The 13709-nt window shown below is 36.4% G+C and overlaps 1 protein-coding gene across 3 annotated transcripts in view; it reads left to right on the plus strand.

Annotated features, from left to right (window-relative positions):
- The window catches only part of LOC145692290 (stAR-related lipid transfer protein 7, mitochondrial), a 61383-nt gene that overhangs the window by 32123 nt on the left and 15551 nt on the right, over positions 1-13709 (plus strand). For all 3 annotated transcript variants that reach the window (XM_081767590.1, XM_081767589.1, XM_081767592.1), the window contains 4 exons: positions 2063-2223; positions 4393-4575; positions 8421-8505; positions 11970-12148. In XM_081767590.1, coding sequence (XP_081623716.1) covers positions 2063-2223; positions 4393-4575; positions 8421-8505; positions 11970-12139 — 599 coding nt within the window. In that variant the 3' untranslated portion in view covers positions 12140-12148. The remainder of the gene's footprint in view (positions 1-2062; positions 2224-4392; positions 4576-8420; positions 8506-11969; positions 12149-13709) is intronic.

Genomic DNA, 13709 nt, shown 5'->3' on the forward strand with positions numbered 1-13709 from the left:
TTATTATTATTATTATTATTATTATTATTATTATTATTATTATTATTATTCGGACCAAAGACGGATGAAAATGGGGATTGGAGGAAATTCATAATGAGGAATTGCATAGTTTATACCGCTCACTTAACATTGTTAGAGTCATTAAGTGTAGAAGGCTCAGGTGGCCATTCCGTGTAGCCAGAATTGAAGAAATTAGAAACGCTTTCATAATTTTAACTGAAAACCCAATTGGAAGAAGACCACTAGGAAGACCTAGACGTAGATGGGAAGACAATATTAAGATGGATCTTGCAGAAATAAGAGTACAGAGTAGAAACTGGATCCAGTTGGCTAAGGACAGAAGTTAGTGGAAATATGTTGTAAACGCCGCATTGAACCTTCGGGTTCCATAGACCATAGAGTTAGTTAGATATTATTATCTAAAAGAAATGTTCAAATGGTTTTAAGAGACAATTACACAGAAGAACTGAGTTCCGACCAAACACTAATTTGCCGGAAGGAAATTCCAGTGCAGTCCAGCCCACTTTAAACGTTATCCGTGCAATCCACGTTTCATGTTCAAGACATTGGGAATAATTGTTCGTATCATTCAGTTGGAACGTTCCCTTCCAAGTTTACGCTGTTACAGTAGGCCTACAACATCGTGACTTTCAAAACCAGTCAGTAACTATCGAAGAAAGACAAGCGTGTAGCTTCAGTCGTTGATATGATTTAACATTCTTTTTCACTTTTAACAAGCTACCGGCAAGCAACCAGCCAGGGACAATATATTTTTCCTTATTAAAAAGACACTCCTTGTTTAAAAAAAAAAAACTAATGGTACCCACTAATGGTCACTCTTAAAAATGGAAAATCTCTTCGGCTCTCTTAATATTTTGTTTGATTCTTTGCGATCAAAGTAACATTAAAAGTGGAAAAAATGAAATGAAATCTTTGGGTTTTACGTCCCACGGTTATACCGGTTAGGCTAAAGGAGACGGTGATAATGAGTAATGAATGAAATGATAGAATGAAGAAAGTGGGAGGAAATGGGAGAACCCCGAGAAAACCCACGCACACGGTGTTTGTCCACCGCAAAGTTCACTTGGCGGGGGCTGGGATCGAACCCGGGACCCCAAGCACCAGATATGAACGTTCTACCACTGAGCCACCGCGGCCCCACTTTAAAAGTGGAGTAAGAAATACTATTCTTCCTATTGATAGTGTAATAGTGGCTTCTAATCTCCACAACCAACCCCATGCTAAGCCTATTCGTACACACATACATGCATAAGCTAATTTTCTGGAGATAATACTTAGATAATTACAAACAAGTGCTACAGTATTTTTTTTTCGTATCAACAGATTATCTCTTTTCCTATAAAGCGAAACAACATACCCACACTCGGATTAAGAACTTGATAATATATTATTTATATATATTGAAAACTGGTTTTCCATTGGGCAAACTGGCAAATTTTTATAAATGTAAGCGATGGTTTGGTTCCACCACATCCTTCTCTAACAAAAGGAAAGAAAAAAGAAGAAAAGGAACGTACATAGTTTATCATTTGATTGCTGTTACCAGTTTGTGTTGTCTATAGTTAACGGTTACCACATTGTAAAAAACACTATACACTAAATGGCAATCAGTTACCATACATACTTTTTTTTTATTTGGTAAGCTAGTGATTACCGCCAAGGTTGACAACACTTCCGCTCCTCTAAGGACAAAACCCGAAGATTCACGAAGCACGAACAATGGTATTTGCTCGTAGAATGCTCGTGAGCGTTCACGAGGAGAGTTTCCACTATCTGCTCGCCGTGGCCAGGGCTGTCTATATGTATATATTTTGGACATTGTGTGCTTAGAACATAAACGAAGTTTTGTAATTTAATTGTTGTTAATGTTGCTACTATTGCTACGCAGATATCAACATCCAAAGGTATGGGGTACGTACATTGCCTTTAAAATTAACGGGGATTCTCACCTCTGAAATAACTGGAAACCTATAGTATCTGTCCCCTATAGTATCTATCAGTAATTATTACATTTTCAGATATTTTTGGGTTTCTTTTTTAGTGTACGGAAAATATGAAGAAGTAACTGCGGAAGATTTTCTGCAAGTACAAATAGATATTGATTACCGGAAGGAATGGGATGACACAGCAGTTGATTTATGCATTGTGGAATCTCATCCAGCATCCAACAGCGACATTATATATTGGGAAATGGCATGGCCTGTACGTATGTTATCTATCTAATTTTCTCAGTATATTTCGATATATCTTCCTACCTTCTTTATAACACGATAGAGTTAAACTTTTTATGTATTAATGTGCGTATTTAAAAGGTGTCAGTTTCTCTTCAAACCTGAGATCTTTCAAAGAGCTTATCCAAGGAAAAGCAGGGAGGAGGAAAATCGAAGTATGCTTAACAGATTTCACCTAGTGTGACTATAGGAACATATGCCACAATATTTGAACCTTTCTGATCTTCCATTTACCGGAATTATAAGTAGTTACATTAGTGAAATGGGCAGGAGTATTTCTACGCAAATTTAGTACAATCTAATATATAAAACTGTAAAATGACTCACTTATCAATGCCCAGGTCAAACTACTATAGCAAGAAACGAAATTCGGACAGAATACTACTTTTGTTCAGAAGCAATGGATAAGTAAGTACTTTTTTGGAAATAACGTGGTGGTAAGCTAGGGCTAGTTCAAGTTTTTTTTCAAGAATAGTAGTATGTGACGAGTCATTGAATTTGGGATATGAAACATAAAACTTGGCATATAATATATATATATATATAGGTCCACGTCTCATACAGCTTAGCTGCTGAACAGGACGTTAAACTCAAAATGAACTCAACTAGCAAATAGAAATTGAACAACAATAAAAGTAGGATATTGTACGAAAATGAAGTCAACAAAACCTTCTCTTCTGTATTGAAGTCATTTTAATTCAAATGATTCCTAATATTTTGTAAGTGATAATATGAAAACGTAGCCTAAGGATAGTAACCACAAGTTAGCGCTACGGTTCAGATCGTTGAAGCTAATAAACAGATTGTATTAAATAAGCGTTCCTGAAACTTTTTGGATGTTCTGTTCCTTTCCAGTATGTGATCTTTCAACAGTTGGAAGTCTGCTGCTTTAGGGCACGATAAAGTGATTTGACTTGGACTCGAAAAATTACTTAGGAGTGATTATGTGAAGGTTTACGTAACTGAAGTGAAATCCAACTTACACCATCAAATATCATGAGAAAAAAATTATATATATACTACCGCTCAAAAGTTTTCTCACACTCCGAATTTTTGAGAGCATTTACTGTGATCCTATTATTTTGGCAGGAGAACTTTATCGCCTTGCATCAGATGTACTGCCTAAAGCATATAATTTGTCGACAGTTGAATTGAAGTCTGAGAGATACTGTAGATGATAAGTCGTTTATAATTTTTAAAATTGAAACCAAAAAAGACAAGTTGATATATTGCATAGTATAAACAAAAGTGTATAAGGTGAATCAAGATATTAGTTTGTTTGGAAAGTGTAGTCATAGAAGGCCAATTTGAAAGGGAAAGTAGTTTTCAGATTTTGTAGTTGTCTGTGCCTTATAGATATTCCGGCTTTAAAAAAGCTTAAAACGCCATTTTTTGAAAATTGTTTACGACCGTCAATATACATCCTTCTCTGCGCAATTTTCACTCAGTCGAAGTTTGTATGTAATGCTCGTCGTTGCTGTTTCAACGAGCTACAATGGAGCATACGAAATCATCGTAAGCACTTTTCAAAGTATGGTATTTTTGGCGTTTTAAAAGTTAGCTATATCAACAAGCTATAAGGAACTGCAAAATTTGGAAAGCTACTTTCTCTTTCAAATTTTTGTCGCTACAGTGACCCTTTACGTCTACACTTTCCAAACTAATATTCTGCCTCACCTTCTACACTTTTGTTTATACTATCCAATAACTATATCATATTGTCTTTTTTGGTTTCAATTTTAATTATTATGATTTGACCTATCATCTGCAGTACCTCTCAGACCTCGATTCAACTGTCGTCAAATTTGATGCTATAGGTAGGAGTACATCGCATGCCAGCGGTAAAGTTCTCGTGCCAAAATAGTAGGATCACAGTAGGGATGCTTACAGAAATCCGGAGTGTTCGAAAACTTTTGAGCGGTACTGTATATTTTCGAAATATGTTCCGTAAATTTTATTCTTTTCGTGCGAAGAACTAGCACTTCTGCTAGTTACTAAATAGAATGCTATATTATGCTGAAAGATATTTTTTTTTAAAATCTCGTTCTGGTATTAGATGGAAATTAACCTGTAATACAGTACATAGGTAGTTAGTCCGTAATACTGTGTATGAGTAAGAGCACTTGTTATTTTTTTTCAGCACATGTTTGCAAACAGAGATTATGTATTCAATCGTCGCTATCTTGTTGATCAGAAAAGGAAAGTGATAGCAATTGTTAATGAGGGTGTGGAACACCCATGTGTCCCAGAGAAACCAGAAAATCATCGAGTGAAAGACTACTGGTCCTATATGATTGTTAAGCCGTTCGTGGAATTTAATCAGGTAAAATATTCAGTTGATATGTCTTGTTATGACGCTTGTTCTCCAAATTAGATAATGATTTAATTCTAGTCCGAAGCTAAGAGTGTGAAAATGTTAAGTTACCTTTTAATTGCTAGAAATATAATATTTTGTTGCCGAAAATTTTGAAATCTGATTGCAGATATCTTCTAATTTAAGAGTTAATATTTTGTATAAATAACTTTAGGACTCTTTTGTGGAAACTTCGTGACAGGTAATATTCTGCATATTTCATGAAGAAAGTAGTACATAAACTGACGATAGACCGTCAGAATAATGTAGTTAAATGTTTTCATTTAGAACAGCTATTTCAAAAATACAGGTTTCGAAGGCTGGGTTAAAGGGAGCAACATATAAAAAATGCATCTTTTTCATCTTATCCATTGAAACGACAATTATCATTTAAAAGCTAATTCTCAAAGTCTGAATGTAAAGCGAATTGTAGTCTTGATGAAACTTGCGGAGCAAATTTTGTCACTTCCTCAAAAAATGCACAATCTATCACAGTTGACCATAACTTCATCTTTACTCTTTCAAAGTGCGAAATCTTTTTTGCTGTGTATGTTGTCCAATTAGATTGATATACCAGCTGCTTCCGTAATAGTTGGAAAGTAAGAAAACTCGGTCTGTAGCGCGAGCGTTTGGTAATAATCATATGATCACTTTAAAAAAAAAATGCACTTAAAAGGATCGAATTAGTAACAAGCCATATTCATCGTACACGTCGATTTATGAGTGAATCGAAATTTGTTGTGTGGCCTAGCATACGTTTGTGTGTAAGTATTGATAACTGAAGAACCAACTAGAAGCCATATGTAAAATAAGTGTTACAACGTACGCACTACAATAATAGTGTATACTCCATTAAAATTCATTAAGATAAATAAAAGTATGTCTCGATATATAGGATGAACAATTTATATTGAAACGAACTTTTAATGTAATTGATAAAAATCGAAGAAATTTTGTAACATACAAATATTGACAAGGGGGCATTGTTTGATTCAAGTGACGCTGCGTCATGTTATTACATATGTCAAATTACGTATTAAACGAAAACTTACAATACCACATTTATCATTCAGTGTTACAATCTAACAACGGTACAGTATCACGAACATTCGTAAACATCCAAATTTTGGAGATCACAATAATACTACGCAAGAGAGACGGATGTGACAATTTATATCGGAAGTGCTTTAGTGTGCCTCGTACCATAGTGTTGGATACTATGTTCATGATTTGACTATTTCCAACAAGTAAGAACAAAGTTTCAAGGGGTTGAAATTTTAATTTTTTAAAAAAGTTTTATGTCAAAAAAGTTCTTAGATACATATAACATCCAAGCACACAGATGATAACTGAGTTACCTGCGCGATATGATGTTTCACCAAAAACCTCTGCACGAGATGTAATAAATGGGCTGGTGCATTTTCGTAATAAAATTGCTAATTATTAGTTGCTCAAAGCTGCGACCGTTTCCGTCGTATTGTGTTTCGAAATCGGCGAAGAATATTGATGCCTTAGTAATTGTTTGACCTGGAGTAGCGTGCTCATAATGAACAAGGCCTTTCTAGTCAAAAAGAACATGCATGTGAATTTCAAGTTCTTCGCACATTTTTCAGACCTGGTGAATGAGAACACTTCCATTGGAACGAGTGAGCCTTTCTTTTAGGATTGTAGCCGTAAAGCCACATTTCATCGTGATTAATTAAGTAAACGTCTGAACCAGTTCATTAAAAACTGCAGCACGATGTTCCTTTTGCTCTCGCTGCAGTATCCGCGAAAGAATTTCACTGCGACATGTTTTGTGCGAAGATCTTCCGTCAACATTTCACACTTTGGTTCTTGAAATTATGAACTCATCTGGTTCTGGCTGTTATTCGCCGATCCTTATTGATATATGCAGTCGGTTCATGTTCAACATTCCGCGCTGTTCTGCTATTGCTGGTTTTGCAGAACGTGGATTGCTTTTAGCAGATTTCTAGCCAACTCAGAGTTTGCTCCATGCCTTTATTCGTCATGTACTCATGTAAATTGTAGATCCATGTCTATAACCTCGGTGTTGAAAGGGATACTAAACTCCAATTCAGTCCAACCAGCCAACCAACTTTGTGGGCACCCATGATCAATGAAATAGCTTTAATGAATATTCATAGTTCTGACGTTTAAAATATTAGTGTAGCATTTATTTGCCGTGCATATGTGATACCATTGGTTTGATCGTCCTTTCTGTTATAACACGATTATAATAATATATTTCTTTAAATTCTGTAAACTTGTATATACAGAAGGCTGTTTCAGCCTTATGGTAGTGAAGTACAGACCCGTGCCCTAGGGCGTAAAACCCCGTTTCCACCAGCGATCATGTTCGATGTAAGAGCCCCGTTGGTGAACGATTGCACGAAATCGTAGTTTCCACTGAAGGAGACCTCTATTGAGCACTGTCTGATCCAATTTCGCCCACTCCTCCTTGCACACTTTCCAAAGGCCACCAAGTGTGGTCGGACGACGCTTATTGATGTTCCGTTTGAGGAAGCCAAAAGCACAGAAGTCCATAGGGTATGCATCTGGTGACTTGACGGGGATGTCTCGAAATGGGATAGCCTTTACACCTGTCTCCTGTTTCATACGTGTAATGTAGGCCACCGTTGGTTTGGCAGTATGGCTGCTGGCCTTGTCGTGGTGGGTGAACACTCTGTCAGTGTCATTGCCATACAAAGCCGGGGCATGTTGGCGATAGATGGGTTCCAGTACATGCTCGATATAATACGCTGCATTTACCTTGACATTTGATGACACCCGGTGTATTGGAAGCTTTCCTTTTGCACAGAAACCCGTCGCTACCATAAATCCCTTTGGAAAACTCTCCTTGCAGGTTTTCCCACTTCGCAAGATCGATTCCATCACTGCGGCGGTAGTAAATTGCACGCATCTGCTGGGATCCTGTCAAATAGACCCATGCTCCATCTAAGGTGATCACATAGCGCCATTTGTCACCTGCCAGGTAACCTTCATACAGCCTTTTGCATGCCACCCGCCGTTCTGCGATGTGCGTTGGCTTCAGAACATGGACCCGCCGCTTGTGTGCACTTCTGAGTCCCAAATTGTCGCGTATGATTCGGTGTACAGTTGCAGTTGACCGTCCAACACGCTTCGCTATGGCATGTTGGGTGGGTGGATTATCCTGGGTCACAAACCGGCGGACGTTGGCAATGACGTCTTGACTGCGTTGTGGAGACGGCTGCTTCTTTTGCCCCTTTTGACGACGCATGGCAATAGTTTGCTCTGGGTTTGCATTGCGATGGATGGCTGTATTAATTCCCTTATCAGACACTGTGAAACCTTTCTTGCACTGTTCTTATTCGGCTATAGCTGTAGCCTATATCAGAAAGTGCTACTTTGTAGCCCACCCAAAAAGGGTCGATTTTCGGCGGCATTCTGCTCACACACGTCTCTCCTCTGCACGGCTTGTACACAAGTGTCTGGTTACTCCACACTGCATGCGTCACGTTGCTGACGCGAAACTAGCGCCTCTGGTGGCGACTGCTAATTGCTACCATAAGAATGAAACAGCCTTCTGTAGCTTTTCATCAAAATCGATTGATACGTAAGCGAAATGGCAGAAAATCAGTCAAGTTCTCAAGGTGACACTTCTAAAACTAAAGAGATGGCGGGTTACCCTCAAGAATTTCATAATTGAGGAAGTCAAAATTATTGAAATTTCTTAAATTCTGTGTGGCATCAAGGAAAACACTTTTTTAAGTTTAAATAAAATGTTTAATTGGAAATCATTGTTCCATCGAGTTTTTCTCTTTGTTTTTCAGCCTGGAATTGAGTTTGTGTTGACTTACTTTGATAATCCCGGAATGTCAATTCCATCATCTGTTTCGGGATGGGTTGCCATGAGTGGTAAGTACGCCTGTTGTATGCTGTGTCCTGTAATTATATTTTACGTGCAAAGTCTTAGGAGCTCGATAGATAACATTGAATTGATTAACAGGTATATGTTTGCAGGTTTGTTGTCAACTTGAATAATAATCGATATTTTTTTATTATTCTTTTAAAGAGGGAAGCGTATGCTTTAATATTTAAGGCGTGTCCACTAAAAATTGACCTTATTAACAAACTCGACGAAAGTTAATTTATTGAAAGTTACACAAACGAAAACAGAAACGAAGTATGTAATATGCAAAGAAGCTTACAACATATTATGCAAATTTAAAAACTCCTTGACGGCGAATACGATCGAGTCGGCAAATAGCGTTTGCTGCTAAGCTCTGTACATCGTCAGGTGGAACTTTCTTGAGGCAATACTTGAGATGTGTGATGAGTTGGTCTGTAGTATATGCTATCCAGTTATTAGCGTAGATTCTTTGTTTTAATCTAGCCCAAAAATTTTCGTTCGGCCTGGCTTCGTGGACGTTGGAGAATTGTCTTCTTTCTCCTTCTTTTGGTAATACAAGTGTTCAAGTTCGATCTTTGCATTGTGAAGTAGCGAAATCCAGCCAGAATGCATAATCGTAATTCAAATAGTGCTTTTATATACAAGGAATTAATCTAACCTGAACATAATCCTTTAAGTACGTGTGGGTATTGGTGACAAAACCAGATTTCCGAATCAGTACACTGGATATTCCTTCTGGACCAATAGCAACCCAAACCAATATTTTTGCTTCGAACTTCATTTTATTTATTTATTTATTTATTTTAATCGCTTGGAGTTATGCTAGTGTATCTGAAGCAAAAACCAACGCTACCCCGTGTTTTCGGGGTTGTTTGGAGAATTTCGTGTAATGATGACCACATCAAATTTGTGCAGCTGACATCTGCTGTTGTGTACATTTTGGATTTTTTTCTTTCTTCCAAAACTTGGTGTTTTTATTCCCATGAATCGTTTTGTGTGTGTATAACTTTTGGATTCACCAAACATTTTGATCTCCACGTGTATGTAAATTGGAGCATCGTTCTCAAATTGCACTTAACATTGTTACACTCAAATGTCGTTGGCTTAATTTGATCGCTTTTCTTCGTGAACTTTCTCTCGTTTGTCCTGATGCATTATCCTCAAAATATAGAGAACGTTGTATGTAGTCATTTTAGATATTTCACGTCCTTAAAATGTCGCACAATAAGTCATTTTCAACGTTTTGAAGTTTCCTCCATAAATTTTATATACCATGTTTTTCAGTTGTACATTTTTCGGTGTGAATTCGACTCCTTGTCCCTAAACGACTAGGAAAGCAGCCAGCTGACTTGATTTGAATTTCCAAAATACTATGTTCCTCGCCTACTTACGTTACGTCAAACACAGGGCAGATTTTTACTGGACGTGACCCAAGTATAAAGTTTAATTCGAGTTTGCCAATCTTTAATAATAGTAAAATAATGTGTATGTGTGTTTGTCTGTCATCAGCCTTTCAAATAGGAAGGAGTCACCTACAGCTAACAAATTTTGTACGCAATTAGCTCTTCATTAGATGTATTAGCGTACGAAACTGTTTTGTCGATTTTCGGGTCAGAGGGGTCAAAATGTACGCACGGTTCTCGTGGTTTCTACGAACGCCTTACATTTATGCAACCAACATTAAATATTGGTTATGCGGACTTATATAACAGCATACATTAAATATCCGAAAAATGGAACAAGTAGGGTTTTTTTTATTATTATTATTATTATTATTATTATTATTATTATTATTATCGTCCAGGTTCTGAGTTAAGACCCGGCAACGATAGGTGCTTACATCTAGTTGATATGATACAATTGTATAGGTTGCGCAGTTTTTCAGATTTGTACATATGCTTCAAGTTGAAGCAATTTCTCTGTTGGTTAGAAAAAAACAAAGCAGCTGAAGTGAAGTGAAATATTTAAAATTGTATATAGTGCGTGTAAATAGTAGCGTCTTAGATTGTCTTTATATTGGCATCTCGAAGTTGAGAGTTAGTGTATATAGTGATCACCATGTAAAAGTATTTGTAAAGCTTTAGCTGTTTATTAGTGTTTGCTTATCGCAGATAAGGCAATATGTCTCCGTCTTATAGCGCCAATATCCTAAATATTGTGCTACCCAGTCCTTCCCCAGATCAGTTACAGATTCTTACTCTGATTGATGGTGCATTTCAAATTGATGTTAGGTTATTTAGAGCACATGAACGGTACCTCAACATACAACTATTGTGTTTGGTTGTTGAGGTACTCAATGCTCATACTTTAGATGTTGAATTAGATATGTATAGGAGAAAATAAACATCTGTAGGGGATTTAGTGTTTAAAAATGTCCGTTATTTATTTATTTATTTTACCAGAAGTTAGATATACGAATAAAATTAAAAATAAATGCAATTGGTATAACATGTCAATAACATAGTAGAGTTCCCTGTATACCATCTCCTTTCGATTAATAGTTCAGCACAGATAACTGCTATCTCCGTATCGTAAATACTTATCGCAAATCAAAAGTGAACATATTAATTCTGACTTACATTATTGTTTTGTTACCAGTCTTGCCCGATTGTAAGGCCTCTGTGAGCTGACTGACTCTGTGAGCTTGCTTCCGGTGCGGAGAATCGGTTTTGATTTAACGTAGAAACTCTTCTTGATTAATCTATGTAGAGTATACACATGATATGTAAAGCTGAAAGAAAATCAAAACATTACTTGATTGTGTTGGAGTCAATGGCAGAGTCACACTTGTTTTCCTACATTTAATGTAGGAAATAATGTTGTTTTTTCTACATTTAACAAGTGTTCTCAATATATGGGAAAATGAGATTTGACTTTCATTAACCACAGATCGAGTTAAAGTAGTATTGAAATAGAGAAAAAGTGAACCAGCAATCGAACTGGGGTAGGTCCGTCATTCCATAACAGTCTTCACAAAATTAACGTATTGGAAGCAACACAAATAATACAATAAGTAATTTATAACTGCAACGAGAATATTGCAAACTATAACGCAAATTTTGCATTGCGTTGATGCAAACCCGTTAGGAATGAGCCTCCGTGTCAGTGTGCTAGCCACTATGCTACCCAGCCCTCTTTGAACAGCAAGATTCATTCTTGAGGCAGGTGCATCTTCTGAGAGGGCTCGTAGCGTAGTGGTTAGCACACTAGCAAGGTAAGCCAGAGACTCGGTTTGATTCCCGAGTCATTTTTACACTCTTTTTACTCTGAATATTTAAAAGTGTCTTTACTTATCAAAAACAAGAAATTCAATAATTCTTGGAGTAACACATTGTCCATAGGTCTACATTGTTGAGAAATTTGTGAAGTTATTAAAATTGATCCTTATTTCTTCCACAAATCTTTTGAAGATAGAGAACTTATTTTGGCATAAACAATTAAATAATTTTCTCAATTTATTGGTTTCTAGGCCTTCCAAAATTTTGTCAGCGATTGAGAGAGGCCGCAAAGCATATAGGAGTTAAGAAAAAGAGGATTCCGTTGATTACCGAACTACCTCCGAATCCTCCTCCTCCTACAGAACCTTCGCCGGGAAACATTTACTTACAACAATTCCACGGATGTCCATTTTATGCGTGACGAAACTAGGTAAGTATCCTAATACATGGTCTACACAAGAAAAATAAATCTTATGTTGATGTTTTACGTCCACGTGTGGTGGAAATGTTCATAATAAAACATTTGCTATTCATATAAAATCAAACCACTTGGCGTAACGGCCCGATCTATGGGTCTGAGCCTCTCCACGCCATCTGTTAGCGATTGGTGGAACTACGTCCAACCTAGCGAGGAACGCGTCGTCCTATCGCTAACCGGCGTATCGGGAGCTTTCTACACTTAGTGGCTGTCACATCTTTCATCCATGTGAGTTTTTCCTCATGACACTGGATGGATGCCGAAGATTGGGGAAGCACCGACCGGAAATCGAACCTGGGACCATGCTGACATGAGTCCAACGCTCTAACCACTAGGCTACGGTGTCCCCTTGCTATTCATATGCCATTTTCAATATTGATCTATATGCATAGAAGAAATACTTAAAAATTTTACCCGGTAACTTAAATTTGGTAGAACAGTTTTTAGCTCTTTGACATCATTTTCCATATATTAATATCCACAATGGTCTTGTTAAAATAAAATTTAAAAAATCAATTTTCTAAGTTGAGTATTTCTTGTGTTTCAAACTCTGCATACGAAATTTCTGAAGTTTTTGCTTTTGACTAATAATAATAATAATAATAATAATAATAATGTATTTTTATTGTTTGCATCAAGAAATTACGAACAATATGGAAAATTTACAATTTCCAATGCACAAAATTGTATCAGATTATAAACAAACATTATTCCAATCATATAAAGTGTACATTGAACGACATACCAAAGAAGGTAAAACATAAATTAGACATACAAATCATATTTAAAAAAAAAAAATAAAAAAAGACCCCCAGCCTGTCATAAAGTATAGATAGACTTGCTTCTGAATTAAATCAAGAGTTCTCTAGAAATACATCAGCAACATTAGCCAAATCATTCCACTTGATAAACATCTATATGTAGGAAATTTTTGTAGGTAGGCGGTAGTTAGAAATATCCTCAGAGTCCTTGTATAATGCCTAAAAACAGAAAGTTATTATAGATAACAAATTCAGTTTGCCATGTAAGGTAGAATGCAATAATTAAAAATCTGTAGTGGTTCTTCTTTGCGACAACTTTAAAATGCCCAATGGCAATTAGAGATGCAAAAAAGTCGGTTTTTTGAATGGATGGTTTTTTGCACATAAAAAGCCGACTTTTTTCAGAAAAAAAAAACGAGAATTTTGGAAATTTTGTCTTTTTTCATTTTCATGATTTTTCTGTTTAAATAGCTTTCTTATAGTATACTCTAAAGTTAAATAAGATCTTATGACCTAAATACCATATTTCGCTCTGGAATTCACCATCATGATGGATGGAGCACATGTTTTATGAATTAAAGTAAACATACAGTACGTAGTATTTGGGGGCAATTGTAGAGGATATTTAACTTTATTTTAACTTCTGAGCTATCGACATTTTTTTTCTTCTCTATGTCATTTCTTTTTAATCATCCGTGTTTCATTTCTTAGAGATTAGTAGGCCTACTCTAGCTTCTAGCACATAATTAAGT

This window comes from Thermobia domestica, chromosome 1 (genome assembly GCF_964235325.1).
Source record: "Thermobia domestica chromosome 1, izTheDome1.hap1.1, whole genome shotgun sequence".
Taxonomy (NCBI): Eukaryota; Metazoa; Arthropoda; class Insecta; order Zygentoma; family Lepismatidae; genus Thermobia; species Thermobia domestica.